The sequence below is a fragment of the Rhagoletis pomonella genome, unplaced genomic scaffold (genome assembly GCF_013731165.1).
Source record: "Rhagoletis pomonella isolate Grant_MI unplaced genomic scaffold, Rhpom_1.0 Rhpom_scaffold_00004, whole genome shotgun sequence".
Lineage (NCBI taxonomy): Eukaryota > Metazoa > Arthropoda > Insecta > Diptera > Tephritidae > Rhagoletis > Rhagoletis pomonella.
Genome location: NW_023458558.1, coordinates 23609433 through 23627995, shown reverse-complemented (window position 1 = coordinate 23627995; position 18563 = coordinate 23609433). Strand labels below are relative to the sequence as shown.

General features: G+C 36.0%; 6 protein-coding genes across 7 annotated transcripts in view; 4 read left to right on the top strand and 2 right to left on the bottom strand.

Moving 5' to 3' along the window:
* Window positions 1–3570: 3570 nt before the first annotated feature.
* LOC118737265 (3'-5' ssDNA/RNA exonuclease TatD-like) lies at window positions 3571–6762 on the top strand. The gene is made up of 6 exons (XM_036467667.1): window positions 3571–3819; window positions 3901–4214; window positions 4677–5025; window positions 5304–5415; window positions 5786–5955; window positions 6018–6762. Exons 2-6 carry the CDS (start codon window positions 3989–3991, stop codon window positions 6154–6156), a joined length of 996 nt encoding a protein of 331 aa, XP_036323560.1. The 5' UTR covers window positions 3571–3819; window positions 3901–3988; the 3' UTR covers window positions 6157–6762.
* Window positions 6763–7034: 272 nt separating this feature from the next.
* On the bottom strand, window positions 7035–8348 carry LOC118737268 (isopentenyl-diphosphate Delta-isomerase 1-like). Its single transcript, XM_036467671.1, has 2 exons — window positions 7930–8348; window positions 7035–7871 (listed from the first exon to the last, which is right to left on the bottom strand). Exons 1-2 carry the CDS (start codon window positions 8251–8253, stop codon window positions 7413–7415), a joined length of 783 nt encoding a protein of 260 aa, XP_036323564.1. The 5' UTR covers window positions 8254–8348; the 3' UTR covers window positions 7035–7412.
* Window positions 8349–8601: 253 nt separating this feature from the next.
* Window positions 8602–9778, top strand: LOC118737271 (AP-2 complex subunit sigma). Its single transcript, XM_036467676.1, has 3 exons — window positions 8602–8729; window positions 8792–8941; window positions 9174–9778. Exons 1-3 carry the CDS (start codon window positions 8727–8729, stop codon window positions 9447–9449), a joined length of 429 nt encoding a protein of 142 aa, XP_036323569.1. The 5' UTR covers window positions 8602–8726; the 3' UTR covers window positions 9450–9778.
* A 1675-nt stretch (window positions 9779–11453) lies between these two features.
* LOC118737270 (ras-related protein Rab-1A) lies at window positions 11454–17776 on the top strand. 2 transcript variants are annotated; one of them, XM_036467675.1, is made up of 6 exons: window positions 11454–11604; window positions 11673–11828; window positions 16279–16399; window positions 16476–16523; window positions 16613–16840; window positions 16921–17776. In XM_036467675.1, exons 2-6 carry the CDS (start codon window positions 11815–11817, stop codon window positions 17116–17118), a joined length of 609 nt encoding a protein of 202 aa, XP_036323568.1. In that variant the 5' UTR covers window positions 11454–11604; window positions 11673–11814; the 3' UTR covers window positions 17119–17776. The 2 variants fall into 2 exon arrangements, with proteins under 2 accessions (XP_036323568.1, XP_036323567.1); XM_036467674.1 differs by having other exon boundaries at window positions 11454–11828.
* Window positions 17777–17841: 65 nt separating this feature from the next.
* The window catches only part of LOC118737262 (mycosubtilin synthase subunit C), a 196019-nt gene continuing 195297 nt past the window's right edge, over window positions 17842–18563 (top strand). Inside the window, exon 1 of the mRNA XM_036467664.1 lies at window positions 17842–17876. The gene's annotated coding sequence lies outside the window, so the exon portion shown is untranslated. The remainder of the gene's footprint in view (window positions 17877–18563) is intronic.
* The window catches only part of LOC118738153 (neuromedin-U receptor 1-like), a 57084-nt gene continuing 56777 nt past the window's right edge, over window positions 18257–18563 (bottom strand). The window contains exon 3 of the mRNA XM_036469077.1: window positions 18257–18563. Within this exon, the coding sequence (XP_036324970.1) occupies window positions 18290–18563 (274 nt within the window). The 3' untranslated portion in view covers window positions 18257–18289.

Below are 18563 nucleotides of genomic sequence, written 5' to 3'. Positions count from 1 at the left end.
GTTTTTTTTTTACTTTTCCGAAAACTACCGTTACATGGTAAGCGGGGTATGATAACGTTATATAGTTATACCACGCCCATTTTCCAAAATTCCGCAATAATCTTATTTCTTTTTAAGAGCGATTTTGGCCGAGTCCAAACAGCACGCCAGTCATTTCTTTTCTGTGCCAACTGAGACGGCCTATTGCCTTGTATGTTGCCAGCAACGTTTCTTTGTCTTTGCCCCAAGTACTGCCGGCTAACGACTTGAGGACCTTGTTGCGGCTCTGTACTTTATTGACAATAGCGGTTGCGTGTGCAGAGAAGGAGAGCAGGCTGTCGAATGTTACTCCGAGTATTTTGGGATTATTCACCAGTCGCCATGATCGAGCAATCGTCGGCGTAAGAGACAATCAAGACTCCCTCTGGTGGTTGAGGGAGCTTTGAAATGTAGAAGTTAAACAGTAAGGACACCACCCTGTGGAACCCCCTGTTTTATTTTCCTAAGTTTACTCGATTTGTCTCTAAACATTACCGACGAGTGTCGACCACTCAGATAATTTGCCGACCACCGTTTGAGCCTCTGTGGGAGAGAGGAAGCCTCTATATCTTCTAGTAGCGTGGAATGGCAGACGGTGTCAAACGCCTTTGGCAAGTCCAGCGCTACTAGAATCGATCTCTCAGAGGGACGGTTTCGGTTAAGGCCACGAGTTATCTGAGTGTTTATGGCGTTAAGTGCTGTTGTTGTACTGTGCACTTTACGAAAACCATGCTGATACTTCGCTGGGGTCAAGTGGTTTGTGAAATACGGGAGCAACAAGGCCTCGAGTGTCTTCGCTAACGCGGAAAGGAGTGTTATCGGTCGATAAGAATCTCCTATGCCTCCTGGTCACTCGACGCTTGGCTTTGTCCACCGGTGGATGCAGTATGAACTGCCGGCTAAAATAGCTCGCGCATCGCTCCGGGTCCGACGAAGCATGGTCGCCGAACGAAATTTCGACTCGGTCGTTGTGTTTCGTTGGATTGGACAGTGACGTTACAGGTCTTCAGATGCTCTTCCCACTTCTTCCGCTTATGTACGTTTACTAGTTGCCGAATCTCCGCGTTGAGGTCCCTGATACGGGGATCTCCGGGATCGGCCTGACGAAGGCTATCACGCTCATCGGCTAGAACAGCCGTTTCATCAGGGAAATTTGGACGTGGGTCCGTAATACATCCTGCCGGTATGAAGCGAGCTGCAGCAGCGGTGACAGCCCTGCGCAACTTACGTTGACGAAGGTGGACGTCGGTTGGTGTTGGGAGAGCAGCGAAGGTGCTTTCGGTAAATTCGGCGAAGCCTTTCCAATCAGCTTTGGAAAAGTTGATACTTGTTCGGTGCCCCGCGGAAGCAAAGTCGGTTGGTTTATCGATCGAGATGACTATGGGCAGATGGTCTGATGCCAAAGTCAGCATAAGTCGCCATGATATGCTGTTTATCAGACCAGCGCTGACTATTGTTATGCCTGGCGAGCTGCAGCAGCTGCCCATAATCCTGGTGGGTGCGTCGTCGTTCATTGTGCAGAATGTCGAATCGTCTATCTGCTCAGCCAAGTCAGTTCCCCTACTATCGTTTGACAGGCTTGAGTACCAAAGATCGTAGTGCGCATTAAAGCCGCCTACTACCATACGGTTTTCACCTCTGAGGAGCGCACCTATGTCAGGGTGATATCCTGCCGGGAAGCAGGTGACAGGGGGTATATAAACGTTAAATATTTCGAGCTCAACATCGCCTGACCGGATAGCAATGTCCTGACATTCTAGGGTGGTATCCCTGCGGTCGATGTCTGCTTCGATAAGACGATACTGCACGGTGTGGTGCGTGATGAACGCTAAGCCACCACCATTATCCGGCTCGCGATCTCGACGGTGCACGTTGTACCCGGCACAATTCAACAGTGTTGATTTGCTGTGCAACTTCGTCTCTCGGACCGCAGCTATCAATATGCCATGACTTCCCATGAAGACGGTTATAACCTCGATCTTGCTCTGAAGCCCGTTACAGTTAAATTGAAGGAGCTTCATGTGGTTCGGGAGACGTGTGGTGATGCGGGGTGTGAGGGATGTGTGTGGTCGTGACGCCGTTGGCTGTGTGCGCTGCTGAGGTGGTTGCCGCCATGTGGTGGTGGCGGGAGGCGTCGCAGTTGAGGTCTGCGACCGAGCAGCGCAACACGGGCCCTCGAAATTCCTCGTCCAATCTAGCGTGGTGCGCAGACCTGAGCATGCCCTAAAGTGGCACCAGCCTGGCAGGTATTGCACTTGACTGATGTCACATTACAGAATATCCTGGTGTGACATACCGTGCAGATTGTAGGAGGAACCAGGAGTTGTTGGCGTCGGCGGGTGGGTATGGGTGCGGTTATGTGTATTCTGTGGTTTGTCGTGGATGTGGTATGGTCTGTGGTGTTATTATGTTGTTGTGCTGTGGTGACTGTGTGAGGCTGCTCAGATAGACTAAGGTTAGCCGTGGAGGCTGCTCTGTTTGAGCAGCAGGGGGTGGAGTAGTCGTCTCTGGCATACACAGCAGGTGTAGATTTCTGGCCCTGGGTTTGACTCGATGCCAGCCCTGAGTAGAAGAATACGTAGCGAATGTAGCCCTATGGGCGAGCAACTTCTGAGATACTTCGCCGACCTAAACGGGGTTAGATCGCCGAAACAACAGCCTTTGGTCGGGTAAAACCCGAGTCATTCCGGTACGTAGAACCGGCTGTCGTGGGAATGGGCCGTCGTCGTTGTTGGTGTAACAGTATACAAATTCCACAGAGTTTTTGCGGAGTGATGGTGGAGTAACAAGCCTTGGCCAGATATAAATCCGGGTGAGTACGTCAGTTGTCTTTAAAGCTATATGATGTAATTCCTTACAAATTATGAAATTCGGTATAAATCCCTGAAAATTCCGGAAAATATTTTTGCGTGTCTTAATTTTTTTCTTTCTACTTGTCAAAGCATCTAATTTCATGAAATATAAAGAAGTATTTAAACATGTGTAATTCAATAATAAAAAGGTCCTTAACTGCTTTGTAAATCGAAAATTTTTATGAAAATATAATTTTATAAAGCTTTTTAAACCTATTCTATTTTTTTATTAATAAGGCCATTGATTTACACATTTGTCACCCCATAGATATGTATATTTAACCATGATAAAAACATAGCAAGGTATAACCGTTCTCTCAATTTGTCGGCCATGATTTTTTTTTGAAGTTTGCCAACATTTTAAAATCATATAAATGTGAAAATAAAAAAATGAAATTGTTCGAAATTGTTGTTGCTTGAGATTGAAAATGAAAATGTGTGTGTGAGTTTGTGAGAAAATTTAAAAATTAAATTGTTTGGAAACGTCAAGAATTTTAAAAGTGACTCTCAGCGGTTCTACCTTACTATATTTTTATCATGTATTTAACTATTATTTTTTCGGTTTCTTATATGCATACATAATTTATATTTCACTTTCGTTAGGTTTAGTTGATCTTATATTTTTCCGTTTTTCTCTTCATCATAATTTTCTGGTTTGCTTCTCCGACCACACTGTGCATTCCACTTCGAGTTGTCTCAGTTTTGAAATAAATTACCTTGGTACTTGGCAACACTATCACTGGTATTTTACTAATTTTCTTGGCCGCCAGCTGCCAGCAGTCGTAGGGATTTTCTAAATCATTTTAACTTTTATATTTCCATACAAAATTAACATTTTTAAAGGTGCACTATATTTCTAAGCTGATTGCTAATATCGTATTTATTACGAAAACACTTCTCGTCTACGACGTTAACCATTGTTTTGCAAAACGTTCGCAAGATATTCATCGTAATTAATGTGCATTTGAACATTTTCACTGTGTGTTGTATTAATACAATTTGTTATTTCGTCATACCTATTTTCGTCAAGTCAACGTGCAAGCGACACTCAATTCACAGATAACAAAAACGTATTCTTCAAGTTGTGAAACAATACACAAATAACCGACAAAAACGACATGGCACAATCCTCTGTAGCTGGCACAGCCTCTTCTGCCGCCGCTGGCGCCGGTGTGACGATTCCAGTCGACACTACTGGTGCCTTGGATATCGGTGTGGATATGAATTTAGTGGATATGAAGCACTGCTTCGAAAATCTCATAGTGATAGATGCGGGTGCGAATCTAACAAACAAAAAATATAGCCGTGATCTGGAATCAGTAATACAACGAGCAAAGGATGCGGGTAAGGTATAATGATATTGCCACAAAGTTGGCGTACATACTTGACCGTACATTTATGTATATGTAATTTATTTATGTATACGCATATAAATTAGCGTATAGTTGTGTTTTCAAGAAGATCTTTTGCGTTTTTCTTAGATAAGAATGTTGCGCCCTGTCATTCGAAGACTACTCTTAGTCATATCTGTATGCACCTATGTACATATGTATACCTACTCTATATATACCATAGTAACACACCCATTTATATGCACAAATATGTAAATAAGTAATTGTTCAAAAATATGTAACCCTATCTGACCTCAAAGATCTGTGAGAAGTCAAAGTTGTTATACGTAGATATGTAGGTACCTACATAGTTATTGTACATATGTACATACATATATTTAATTCCCATATGACTTAATGCAATAGCTGATTTTTATAATTTTCAATACTCATTCAAAATTAAATATTTCCACAGGAGTTCAGAAAATAATGGTTCCAGGCACATCGGTAAAATCTAGCAAAGAAGCGCTTCGTCTATCACGAATTTATCCCGATATAATTTATTCGACTGCTGGCATACATCCACACGATTCCAAATCGATTGTCGAGGAACCGAACACCTGGTTCGAGTTCGAGCATATTGCGGCTTCACAGGAATGCGTCGCTATCGGACCATGTGGCTTAGATTATCAACGTGATTTCTCTGAGCCAGAGACCCAAAAGGAAATTTTTGAAAAGCAGATACATTTAGCTTGCAATTTGAACAAATCTCTGCTTATACATGAGCGATCCGCGCAACAAGATGTACTCGATATCCTGGATAAGTAAGTTTTTATCCGCAACTGTTATTATACGAGGAACTGCACGCCAAGCGGTGATATGTATCTACAATCGATGGTATTCTGCAATAACGGCAAAATTCAAAAAATAAGAACTTATAATTATATATATTATATAAATAGGAGGAATTACTAAAGCAAATTTAGGATTAGAGACATGAGTCACTCTACAGTAGTAATGGATATTATTTTTTGAATTTTTAATTGTGTCGTTATTGCAGAGGACCATCGATATGAACATTTCTCTGCGATTAAATTTACAGATTCGAGACTTTACCACCTATAATCATAAGAGGATTCATGGGAACGGCCGACGAAGCAGTCAAATATCTAAATAGAAGATTCTATATCAGTTTAACTGGTTATTTATGCAAGGTAAGATAAATTTTAGAGAAATCCGAGTTATTCGGTAAACAAATATTTTAAAGCATTAATTTTTATCCGACAAAAAAATCAGTTTAGCAATTCGTCGGAATATTTTTTTATGTACATACCTATGTAGGTTATAAGATAACTTTGGATCACGTGAACCGATGATAATTTCTTTTATGCCGAATTTCCACTAGGCATTGAAAGATGTGGAAATGAACATGAACGTTACGGCACTTCTTTTTTTTAAGGCTCAACTTTGACATTACACTTTCTAGCATTTAAAGCCTAGTGGAAATTCAGCATTATTGGCAATAATTTTACAGATTAAACTTACAAAACAACTAAATGCAATTGTTTTTTTTTTACGTTGCAGGACAAATCAGATAGTGGAGTACGCAAACTCTTAGAAAATGGAATTCTTCCTATCGATAGACTGCTCGTCGAAACGGACTCGCCGTTCATGTACCCAAATACAAGAGCTTCCAAGCTGCCGCAACATGTTAAGACTGGAATAACGGAACGTTCGCTTTTATATTTACATAGGTAGATGTACCAGACAGATATTTGCATAGGAATCATTCTTTCAATGGACTGATATTTTTCAGGTACTGCACCTTTCAACGCAACGAGCCTTGTAGTTTGCCCGCCATTGTAGAAATGATAGCTGCTTTTATGAAGAAAACGCCCGAAGAAGTAGCTTTAGCTACGGCATTCAATGCATTGAAACTCTTTGGCCTATCCTAAAAGTTAATGGCTGTGATATTACTTATGTAGACTGTCATACAATTGCTTAGTGCGACAAAATATCACTTAAAGCACATGCTTTCCAACCATAAAACAAGGAGTGAATTTATGCATATAGAGGAATCCAAAACGAAAGTGCCAAATTTTTATTTGTGGTAATATAGTGTTTTGTGAAATTTCCTTAATACGCTATGAACTACAAGACTTCAAAAGTGCCTTAAATGAAGTGCGAAATTCGGCAAACGGCTGATAATAAAGCAAACGATAAAAAAAAAATATTTTACTAAAAAGAAAATTATGTAATTAACGAATCGACACTTATTTATTATATATTACACATACATATGTATACCTACTAACAACGACGTGTTTTTAAAGCGCATGCAAATTCGTAATATACTCATATTAAATCAACTGAAGATTCGAATACACAAGTCGACCTATTAGTGTTAGTTGCAACTACATAAAAAAGTATATTTTGTTTTTAAGAACGTAAAACTATTTAGACTGCAAATTAAATCTGGATATTCGGTGAGGATATAGTTAGTTGGAATCGACCAGAGTTCCTTCTCGTGGAAAACCCCCTAACCGTGAAATGTAAATGAACGTACATACAACTATGTATGTAATAAACACTTAACTACAGTAAATCTTAAATGAAGATTTTGTTTGATATGCAAACTATTTATTGACATTATGCCTGCCTGCTTCACCGCCTTTTTCTTAAACCGTTGATCAAACTTAAGTTATGCATACAAATTAGTGCTTCGAAACTAGGAGAAAAATGAACAAGTCAAGCTGCAGCTGATTTGTTTTACTATTTTATTAGATTTTTTACGCCAAAACCTGTAAATATTTATAGTTCATTTTGTTCGTTATTTGTTGTTGTGCTGCGAAATGTTTATTGTGCTCCGCCAACTAATAACATACAACATACATACATAAAAGATAGTTATATGAATAGCATTTAAGACAAAAGCAATGTGCATGGTAACACAGTAAATGTGATCATTATTGTACTCTATTGTTATTTACATACATACACATATACAGATGTATGCTTACGACCATAAATAAACAAAAAAAGAGAAATCTTAAATGGCTTATTTTATTAATCCCGTAACGATAATTTTAATGAATTCTATTTCTTAAAGCAAACTAACAATCAGGAGACCACTCTAGTCAAAGTGCCGATCAAAAATTTCTTTGGTGTTTCCCGCCGCCTATTCGATGATGATGAAAAGATATTCCATTGCTTAGGTGAAGCGATGTATGAATTTTGTATCTTCAAACTTTTTTAATTGGTGCAAATTATCCCACCATTCCTTAAGTTTATGCTTTAGGATCAGTCTAAACCAAGGTGTCATTGGAGCATCGAATTTGTTCACAGCCTTGTCAATTTCATTACGCTTTACGAAGCGCACTTCGCTGACCTCATTCTCATTCGGATTGAGATCGACATCCTTTTGCAGGAAAAGTATATAATCGATTTCATGTTCACCCCACACACCATCACCTGTGTTGTGGTAATGTATGCGCGTCAAATAGTGAAAGTTTTCTGGTTGAATTTGTTCCGTTGGAATGCCAAGCTCATAGTTAAGCCGCCGCTGAGCTGCTCTTCGTATTCCTATCGCATTAGCTTCTTCCCGCTCCAATTCAATGTCGTGCAGTGGATGACTACAACAAGCGTTTGTATACGTGTCGGGGAATGTAATCTACAAAATAAATAATATAAATAAACTCTCCAATAACAAAGGCAAAAAATGAAGCTACCTTGTGTACGGAACGGCGTTGCACAAGCATTTCTCCCTTAGAATTGAAAAGGAAGACACTGAAAGCACGATGTAATTTGACCGCTCCAGTCTCTCCATTCACTCGATGACAATCAGCTTTACTGCTGGCGCCAATGGCGTTATCATTCGGATCTACCAAAATGCAGTTCTCCTTGAGCGCTAGTGCCTGCTGGGCATCATGTACTCCAGTCAGGGTGCTAGATTCTGGCGTTGCTGCCGCTGCTGCTGATGAACAATTTCTAACCCATATGTGCTTATGAAAACCACGGAGAGCCGATCCACGTAATCTTGATAACACTATCATTGTTTCCTTCAACGAAATGCAAATTCAAGTATTTAGTTGATTGAGTTCATTCTATTTTGGTACATTGATCATATGGTTTACATGGTCTGCAGAGTTGCATTCTGTAGGTATAGGATTAAAATTTATTGTGGACTAGATATAAATCGAAGAAAAACCTAAATCACTTGAAAATATCAGCAATGCACTGCATAGATAAATCCTTATTTACATTTTATGAATGAATAGTTTCGATCTGGGTCATTCTGATAGAAATTGTTTATATCACTGCATGACCGACACTTTCAAGGAATCCACACGGATTTGAACGAACTGGTTTGAGCAATGCGCATAAGGGTTAAAATAAAAGCAACACTGAATTGGCAACCCTGTTGTGCGTAATGATACAAAAAAATCAGAGAGGTTCTTTATCACAATTTTGACCAATTTGCTTGCTGGAGTATTGGGGAAAAGGCAAAATAAAATTGTTGAAAACTATGGTAAGCAAACAGCGAAACGCCCCTCAGAAATTGAAATTGGATGTAATTATTTGTTTTCGCAGATACGGTTCATTTTGATACAAAATCGTGCTGGTAAGACGCGTTTGGCCAAGTGGTATATGAATTTTGATGACGACGAAAAGCAGAAGCTGATCGAAGAGGTGCATGCAGTGGTGACAGTACGGGATGCAAAACACACAAATTTTGTCGAGGTAGGTGATGAATATAAAATTCAGGCTTTTGACACTTTCAAATAATATAACTTTCTTAACCTGTACCCACGAATCTGAGCGTGGGGAGGGAAATGTTTCGGGGCCAACCCAAATTTATGTGTATTCGGTCGGTGTAATTATTTGGAATGTCTTTTATATATTGAAATTGAGACTGCCAATTACTCTAGATTATACTTAGTATGTATATTATTTAATATTTTCTCATTCACAGTTTCGGAACTTTAAGATTGTGTACCGCCGATATGCCGGACTCTACTTCTGTATCTGCGTTGATGTAAACGACAACAATCTGTGCTATCTTGAAGCGATACACAATTTTGTGGAGGTACTTAACGAGTACTTCCATAATGTATGTGAATTGGACCTTGTATTTAACTTTTATAAAGTTTACACGGTAGTAGATGAAATGTTCTTAGCTGGAGAAATACGTGAAACGTCGCAAACAAAGGTGCTAAAACAATTATTGACGCTGAACTCACTGGAATAAAAACTGCTGCCATCGATGCATTCCATTAAATAAATGTGTTTATTCCGAAAATTAAGTACGTTTCAGGCGCAAGGATAATCCTACCTATGATTGGATATTGGAGTTTATGATGGTCAATCCATCAGTTTTCGAATTTTTTTCACCGCTTCCCCTTTCCATTATATTGATATGTTACCCAGCATACCTTTCTGCCCATTTAAGAAAAGTAATTAGTATTTGTTAAAGTGCTTGTAAAGTTATTGTAGACATAATTATTAATGAACATGTATTACTAATATGTTCTTACTCAAAGTCACACTGATATTTAAATAAAATATATAAATAACCAAATTAAGGCGTTTATATATATTAGATATGTACATATCGTCGTTTAAACTACAAAACCGCGTATCAACAAAATGCAATATCGCGTATGTGAGGTTCCATAAATTATTTTCTAGAGAGTAAAAACACTCACATTTCAAAATGGTTATTTTTTTTATAAAGCAATCGCATTTTTGGTTAGTATGTTTCAGGAAGGATTGAGCCAAGAGCTTGTGTGAGCAAATCCAATTTTTGGCAAACAAGGTTTTGCGCAACGACAATACGCGGTTTTGTACTGATATGATAATGATGGTTAACCGGCAAGTAGTGATAACCAGACATTGAACAACCGGCCCTAAACGACGATATGTATGTATATTAAAAGAAAATCTGTATACGGAAAAGGAAATTTTGATGCGAATTATGTTTGTTCAATGTCAAGATTTTTCGACCTGCATAAATCTGTACATATTGCACACCGTCTTCAAAAGAGTCACAACTCAAAATTTGTAATATTTGAGATTTGCGCTAAAAATGTACGCAGAGCTTTATTTACCTTTAAGCAAATGCTGGAGCAAATGGTATAGCAGTGCAACGTATACACTGTATCGGAGTATCGATATCGATAAATATTGGTCTAATGGTGGCCACAACTACAGTCAGTCAATAAAGTTTAGGTACAGTGATTTTTTTACAATACGGGCAACTATTTCTTAAATATTTTATTTTTCGATAATTTTGTATAAAAATATGATCAATTCTACAACAAAAAACCCAAAAATCAGAGTTCCAAACCTTGTGTAAAATTAAAGAAAATTTGGCAAAATTTCATTCAAATATTGCACTTTTTATTTACGCTCTCTAGAAAGAAGTTGAGTATGCAGTTTTTTAGCCCACTAAATTTTAATATAACAAAGTGCAAGTTTGTGGTGGCTAGGACTTAACATTGATTTTTATGAATTTTTTTTGTTGAAGGTGTCGCTCATTTTCTCCATATAAAATAATGTTTGATAATTTTTTTATATGGAAAAAATGTGCGACACCTTCAACAAAAAAATTTCCCAAAAATCAATGGTAAGTCCTAGCTTCCTCATACTTGCATTTTATTATACTAAAATTGAATGCGCTAAAAAACTGCGTACTCAAATTTTTTCTAGAGAGCGTAAATAAAAAGTGCAATATTTGAATGAAATTTTTTTTCAAATTTTCTTTAATTTTGCACAAGATTTGGAACTCTGATTTTTGGGTTTTTTGTTGTAGAATTGACCATATTTTTATACAAAATTAATTAAAATTAAAATATCTAAAAAATAGTTGCCCGTATTGTAAAAAAATCGCTGTACCTAAACTTTATGGACTGACTGTATATTCTTTTTGACAAAGAACGAAAATGTATAACAAAGAACGTAAATCTATACGACGCGACACCTCGTTACCAAAGAACGTAAATCTATATATATATATATATAAATTTACCTTTGCTTTGGCCAGATATTCTCAATTGTGTTGTGTCAAATTGTCTTATGTAAACGCAGCGTATTGTGGCAACCATTAGACCAATATTTATCAATATCGATACTCCGACTACTCCACTCGTTCAACTGATGTGTCAGAAAATTGTGCTATTTTGTGTGTGCGAGCGAGACAACAAAATTAAATTGATTGCGTGGAAGCGAGCGAATGCTAGTGAATTTTCTTCATCGTCATTTGTTCGTCGCCATTGTTCTTTCGTCGTCGTTGCTGTCGTTGAAAATCATCGAACGAAAAAATAAAAGTTACAGCATTCAATTGCAATATTTCTTAATAGAAAACAAATTGTTAAAAGGCAAGGAAAAGTCCAAAATATTAAACAGTAAGCAAAAATATTAGCAGCCGTTTGTTTCAAAGGAAAAAAAAAACAAATATAACTCTTCGTTGAAGTGAGATACAGCAGTGGAAAGTGTGGCTCGGCTGAAGAAAAAAATCATTTGATTAGCGCAGTAGAAGAAAAAAAAACAACAGCTCGAATTCGTCTACGAGCAGAATATTTGAAAACGTTTTAGGTTTTCCCGAAAAAGCAGCTATGAATCCAGAATAGTAAGTGCAAATAAATAAATTTTAATTTTTATAATGCATACATATATATAAGCTTTTAATATTTTTGCGACGTCATTTTTTCATTTCAATGAATATGATGTCGCTCAATTTCGTCTATCCACGCCGTCGACGCCTTACCTACACTTGTGCTTCGAATATTTCTTCGTGGCAATCAGTACTCATTTGTGGGGAGTGTTTACGCTTGATTCAGGAATTTTATGTGGAGATTGCATTTGATGCAATTATATCGTAGTTGGCATTGGCAGCCGTCCAATGTACAATACAATTAGAAATAATTGTTATTAACAATATCTCCGAACGGCTTCAAGTGGTGAAGTTATATAGTACGGAATTATGGGGCGGATGAGTCACTTGTTAAAGAGAGATCCATTGCTCCTCTCTCGTACATAGCTGTTCGCTCAATCATAGACTGCCATAGCTTCACAGCGAGTATTAACAACCTATTACTAGCCTTGCAGCACAGTTTCAAACGCTATGAACCAACGACTAGATACTTTGTTTGTTTTGTTGGTTCATGGTGTCAAACGTTTGAGAAAAATGTATTCCACAATTTGATGTCAAATGTTTCTCTCAAATGATTTTCAAATTGAAAACGAGGTTTAAATTTTGCATCTTAAATTCATTTGAGGTTGATTTGAAGAAAGATGGCAAGTGTCAAACGATATAAAAATGCGTATTTAAATAAAAAATTGTAAGAATAAAATTAAGATCAATTGAAAAAAAAACAATGAATAGAAAAAAACTTTCAAAGAGAAAGCCCACAAATAGTGGATTGGCTGTTTGCGCGGTATGAAGAAGCTGCGGGCTTTCAATATCTACGAATTTATTATAAATTACTTTATCTTAATTTTTTTTTGTTATGTACATACGTATGTACATCGCGAAGAAAAAATAAATATGAAATATACATTTCCTATAATAAATTTTATATCCACATTTGAAGTACAATTGTTTGAAATTATTTGAAATTGATTTGTAGATAACCATACTCTCAAATGGAGATAAAACCATGATAAAAATATTTATAATAATAATTATAATTTTAATATTTGTATCATTAATAAAACTCCCCTTTTTATTGAGAAAGCTGTAATTTTCAAATCATTTTCAAATGTTTGACATTTGAGAAAGGCTTTGATTTCGAATCATTCTCAAATGTATATCAAACCTAATTGTTTGCTGAGGCAACATGTAATTTTTAATTTTTGTCTTGGTTTTTATTAATTTCGAAAAAGCATTTGAGAAGTGAAGAACAAAAGCGTGGACAAACAAAAAAATATAACAACAATGCCATTGTTAATATGTTGGAGTTGTTTTGTGCTACTCTGATGTAATGCAGGGATGGAGTATATGGTCCTGCCCTAGGACATCGCCATGTTAATTGGACCATATTTTTTATATGAATGTGGTTAATTTTGGAGTACTCCTTGGTCCTTAGGGAGTACTCTTTACACGCATCACGTCTTTATGATACCAAAGCGATAGGGCAATTAGGAACTATTTCGATAGGAATTACAATAACTTGTGTGATAAGTACTGAAGTGTTCAAGAAGATTCTTCTTCGTAAATGTAAAGGAAATTTGAGGTACCTTAGAGCTTGCAACTACAGCGGCAGAGTTGTTTACGTCATTTTCATTCTGCATTCTGCTTTGATTGCGAGAAATTCCAACTAAACATTTTAAAAATCAGTTCCAAAAATGTATGGTAAAAAGGCATTAACATCTTTTTTAAATTTAAAAGTAATGTTATTATTTTTTGTTATTCGAATATGATTGCTTGCACGTTAACTGAAAAATAAAAAATGTAACTGCGCTTGGGCCACACTGGAGAATTGAAACTTACGTTATATACATATCTATTTTGTCTCATAACCAATCTGCTTTTGCTTAACGTTATATTTTTCGTTTTTTTCTATCTAGATCTCTATCTCTACCCCTCTTTATGTTATTCTGTTTTTCTTTATCCTCATTTGTATCTTTATACTCTTACATCCTTTAAAATATCGACAACAAAACCGATAAAAATATTGATTACAAAATCGACGAAAAATTCGATAAAAAATTTTGACAGCAAAATCGATAACAATATTGGTAGAAAAATCTATTAGAAACTCGATAAAAATAACCATAACAAAATCGCTAATCAAATCGACAAATACTGACAAATATCGATAAAAATATTGAAAACCAAATCGATAAAATATCCATTACCAAATCAATACCAAAATCTATAAATATTGATAACAAAATCGATAATAATCGATAGCAAAATCGGTAGATATCGATAACAAAATCGATAAATATCGAGAACAAAATCGATAAAAATATCTATAACAAAATCGATAAACAAATCGATTATGATATCCATAAGTTACGAAAATATCGATACCAAAATTGATAACAATATCGATACAAATTTCGATAAAGAAATCGATAAAAATATCAATAACAACACCGATACAAATCTCGATTATTTTATCGATAAGTCCAGAGAATCCCGAAAATCTCTAAAATTACAAAATAGTTCCCAGACTGAGTCTCTGTGTCTCTCTCTGTATTCTTTTCTCTTTAATTATCTTTATTTCAATCTTTCTTCCCCTATCTTCATCTTTACTTTTATCGGTATCCTCATCCTCCTCTTTGTCTTTGCCTTTATGTTTATCATTTTCTTCATCTACATATTCCGCTTCACCTTTGCCCTTATATACATACATATATAAGTAAAGTGTTTAAAAATACCTTGGTCTTCATTACCTTTACCATTTACCTTTACTTTTACGCATCTTTGTTTTTATTGTTACTTTTGCCTTTATCCTTTTCTTCATATATGTACGTAGTCACCTTTACTTTCATTCTTGTATTGGTCGTTTTCTATTCTTTAACCTTTTATTAGCAAATTTTTATTAAATTAATACCATATACATACACACAATAAGCACTTGTTTCAGCCCAACCATTTCCGTTGCACCATTTCCGTATGCAATTTCCGTTGAATTTGCCAATTTCACTTCAAAAATTAGAAAACAAAAAAATTATATATTAAAATAATTTATAATTAGCAAATCAGCATACATATTTTATTGAGTTCAAAAAAGCGTTAATGAAATAACAAAATTGTTTTTTAAGAAATCCATTATTAGAGTTGAAAATATTGTGAAATTACAAAAGTATTGGCACAGAGATTTTTTCACAATGTATGCAAAGTTTTTATACTCGAGCGCACTTGTGCACAACGCATAACGGTTCGCATAACAGTTGTTTGTAACAGCCAAAACGAATCGAGATAGATATGGACAAATGTATACATAAATGATCAGAATGAAAAGAGAAGTCGACTAAGCCATGTCTGTCTGTATGTCCGTCCGTCTGTCCGTGTGCACGATAACGCGAGCAAAAATTGAGATTGCAAATGGCCGAAATCGCACTGTAACCTCACCCACTTCCCATATAACGGTATTTTCAAAAAGAGCAAAAACTGCGATATTTCAGTAAATATTAGATGCAAATTGTTGAAAACGGTAATGTAACCGGTAACCGATTTATCAATTTCCACCAAACTCTGTGCACTTAATAACCTTGGTACGGAAAAGTAATTTGTTGAAAATATTCAAATCAGTCTAAAATTACACACCCTTCCCGTATACCGGCAAATTTCAGAAATACGAAAACACCAATATTTCAATAACTGAGGACGCTAATTTACTTTAAGTAAGTCGTTACAACAATATCCTAACAATAAATAAGACTGCTATAGACTTATAGGAATTGGGCGTAGCACCGCCCACTTTATAACTACAAAGGTGTACCTCGATAAACACTTAATCGATTTGTACCTAACCAAGTTCAATTATATCATTAAGTCTAACTACATATTATCAAAAACGATTGAAATCGGGTGTTGCCGCGAATTCCTTGCTTATATATACGGTTGCATCAAACCTAAGCGCCCAATGCGGATTAAGTAAAAGAGCGGTTTCTTCGGAATTCGAATATTCGGTTTATCCGGATAGCTGGAAAATCCGGATGAAGTTCCCAACCCTACTCTACGCTTACTTGCTATGACCCATAATAAACGCCACAGTAAAAATACTATCTTCAGCGGTCGCGAATCGCTACTTAGCTTGCACTGACCTCAAGTTAAACGGGAACAGGAAAAAAATAATTGAAAACGAAATGCGACAAACAATAAAAAGCGTTTTGAGCATTTACTCTATTTATTTTACGAGTAAGAACAGGACTTAACTGTACAGCAAATAACAATTATACACATAACATATGAATATTCATATTATCTATATCCTTAAACTGAAATAATTATTGAAACTCCAATAACTACACGCCCCATTTTACTAAGAAAATATGATTTCCACTGTTTTATTTTATGTTTTATAAATTCTTTTAATAACCTTAAACTAATTTTTTGCTTCTAGTGATTACTTGTTCAAATTATTGCTTATCGGCGACTCGGGCGTAGGGAAATCGTGCCTTCTCTTGCGATTTGCCGACGACACATATACAGAGAGCTATATTAGCACAATCGGAGTGGATTTCGTAAGTACAATTTTTTTTAAGATACACCTGAAATAATGTATGTATGTATATTTATAAAAGTATTATTGCATTGCAGAAAATTAGAACCATAGAATTGGACGGAAAAACTATAAAGTTGCAAATCGTAAGTAGAAAAATGCGTTATTCTACTCTTTGTATTTCAAAAAGAACATATTCGAGAAATAAACAAAATTTGTGTTGTCTTTATAACAGTGGGATACCGCTGGGCAGGAGCGCTTCCGTACAATCACTTCATCGTACTATCGTGGTGCTCACGGTATTATTGTCGTCTACGATTGCACAGACCAAGAGTCTTTTAACAACGTAAAACAATGGTTAGAGGAAATCGAACGATATGCTTGCGAAAATGTGAACAAGTTGTTGGTAGGCAACAAGTGTGATTTGACTACGAAGAAAGTCGTCGATACAACAACAGCTGCGGTAAGTTTCCTCATACACATTTGAGTTAATTAGAAGATGCATAAGTTAATGTTAATTGTTTTTTTTTTTTTTAATATTAGGAATATGCAAACCAATTAGGCATTCCATTCCTTGAAACATCAGCCAAAAATGCAACGAACGTTGAGCAAGCTTTCTTGACGATGGCTGCCGAGATAAAGAATCGTGTTGGGCCGCCTTCAAGTGCCACTGAGAACGCCAGTAAAGTTAAAATCGATCAAGGACGTCCAGTGGAAAACACCAAATCCGGTTGCTGCTGAATAACTCCGATTGTGAAAGCATATACACACATTATTTTATTATACTAAAAACAAAAAAAATTGAAAATAAAAAAAAATCACAACAAAGATGGTGATGATAAAGAAGCAAAGGATTATGCTGTAGTAATAATGATGATAATCTATGGTAACGATAATGACACGCATGTTAAGGGAACACAATTTATGTTGATAACAACAGAGCAACAACAACAATGATTCATAAGATATAAAAAATCAAATTTTTTTAAATACATACTTAACAAGAAAGAGTAATGTTATGACGGCGAACCTATAAAAAAAAACACAACAAACTGCGCGGAAAAAACTTTAAATAAGATACTTGTAACTAATGTTTAAATGAAACCTAAATGTAAACAAAAGCGTAAATAACGAAGAAATGAAAAAATAGATGCGGAAAGAAAGCAAAAGTGTGAGCGTATCGTAGTAATGCAGATACGATGTAGTGTCTTTTCGGGCGTCTGGAAATTCCCTACCATTTTATAATTATTAAAAATCCATAGTATATACAAATTTGTGTTTATTAGTCAATTTGGTGGTCCAGCTAACCACTAATGGTTGCATGGACAACCAAATTGCTGGAAATATTAGTTTATTACCTTAAATAAAAGTACATACGACATACGCAATTTAAATGAAATTAGTAAATTGGATGGTGTTTGTATTTATGTAATTGCAATTTGAGAATTTATGGAACAAATAGTGTACAGCGATGTGAACTAAAAAAAAATAAGTAATAGGTGCTGCGAGAATATTTAAAATCTTCTTCAGTAATATGATGGTATGCACGCAAACCTTGTTGAAGCACTTTATTCCACTCAGCACGGAATGGTTCTCTTTGAAGCCTAGACAGAAAATTAATAAAAACTCAACGCATTATTATATTTTTTTTTTGTAATATGTACATATTTATTTCATTTTGCACTTAATCCACTATGATTATTTTACAAACATGTGTTTAGGAAACCTTTACAAAGTAACATTTATATAACATTTTCATCCTTGGAGGCGCTCAGTTAAACCGAAGATAACTTCTGTATACCAAAAACATTATTGATTTTATGGTTTATCAGTCTTACCAAAAATGCATTTACCGCATTGTTCATAAATCGTCGCATAGAATTTAAAATTTCTCATTATTCTTCGCACTTGTTTAGATATAATTTCTCTCTGCGCAATTTTCATCGCTTTCCAGTGGGCATGCAGTTGTCACAGTACTTCTAGTTATATCGATTATGGCGGCACCTACCACAGATCGTGGCCCCATAACTGCCCTAGGCCCGATTACTGATAAGCTACTACTTCGGTCCGAGCCTGACGATGTTGAAATGGAAGAGTTTACCACAAATGTTGATTCACGTTTGAATTTGGGACGACGCTGGTCATAAGTAACTGACGTTTTGACCTCCATTTGCCGGCGATTGGTT

What these genes read in the sequence shown, in the direction of transcription:
- LOC118737265 (XM_036467667.1), top strand. Translation starts at nt 3,989, where the DNA reads ATGGCACAATCCTCTGTAGCTGGCACAGCCTCTTCTGCCGCCGCTGGC. An exon ending in ACAACGAGCAAAGGATGCGG is followed by an intron (nt 4,215 to 4,676) that starts GTAAGGTATAAT and finishes ATATTTCCACAG; the next exon opens with GAGTTCAGAAAATAATGGTT. An exon ending in TAACTGGTTATTTATGCAAG is followed by an intron (nt 5,416 to 5,785) that starts GTAAGATAAATT and finishes TTTACGTTGCAG; the next exon opens with GACAAATCAGATAGTGGAGT.
- LOC118737271 (XM_036467676.1), top strand. An exon ending in AACACACAAATTTTGTCGAG is followed by an intron (nt 8,942 to 9,173) that starts GTAGGTGATGAA and finishes TCTCATTCACAG; the next exon opens with TTTCGGAACTTTAAGATTGT.
- LOC118737270 (XM_036467675.1), top strand. An exon ending in GCACAATCGGAGTGGATTTC is followed by an intron (nt 16,400 to 16,475) that starts GTAAGTACAATT and finishes ATTGCATTGCAG; the next exon opens with AAAATTAGAACCATAGAATT. An exon ending in TCGATACAACAACAGCTGCG is followed by an intron (nt 16,841 to 16,920) that starts GTAAGTTTCCTC and finishes TTTTAATATTAG; the next exon opens with GAATATGCAAACCAATTAGG.
- LOC118737268 (XM_036467671.1), bottom strand. Translation starts at nt 8,253, where the DNA reads ATGATAGTGTTATCAAGATTACGTGGATCGGCTCTCCGTGGTTTTCAT. An exon ending in AACGCCGTTCCGTACACAAG is followed by an intron (nt 7,872 to 7,929) that starts GTAGCTTCATTT and finishes TTTATTTTGTAG; the next exon opens with ATTACATTCCCCGACACGTA.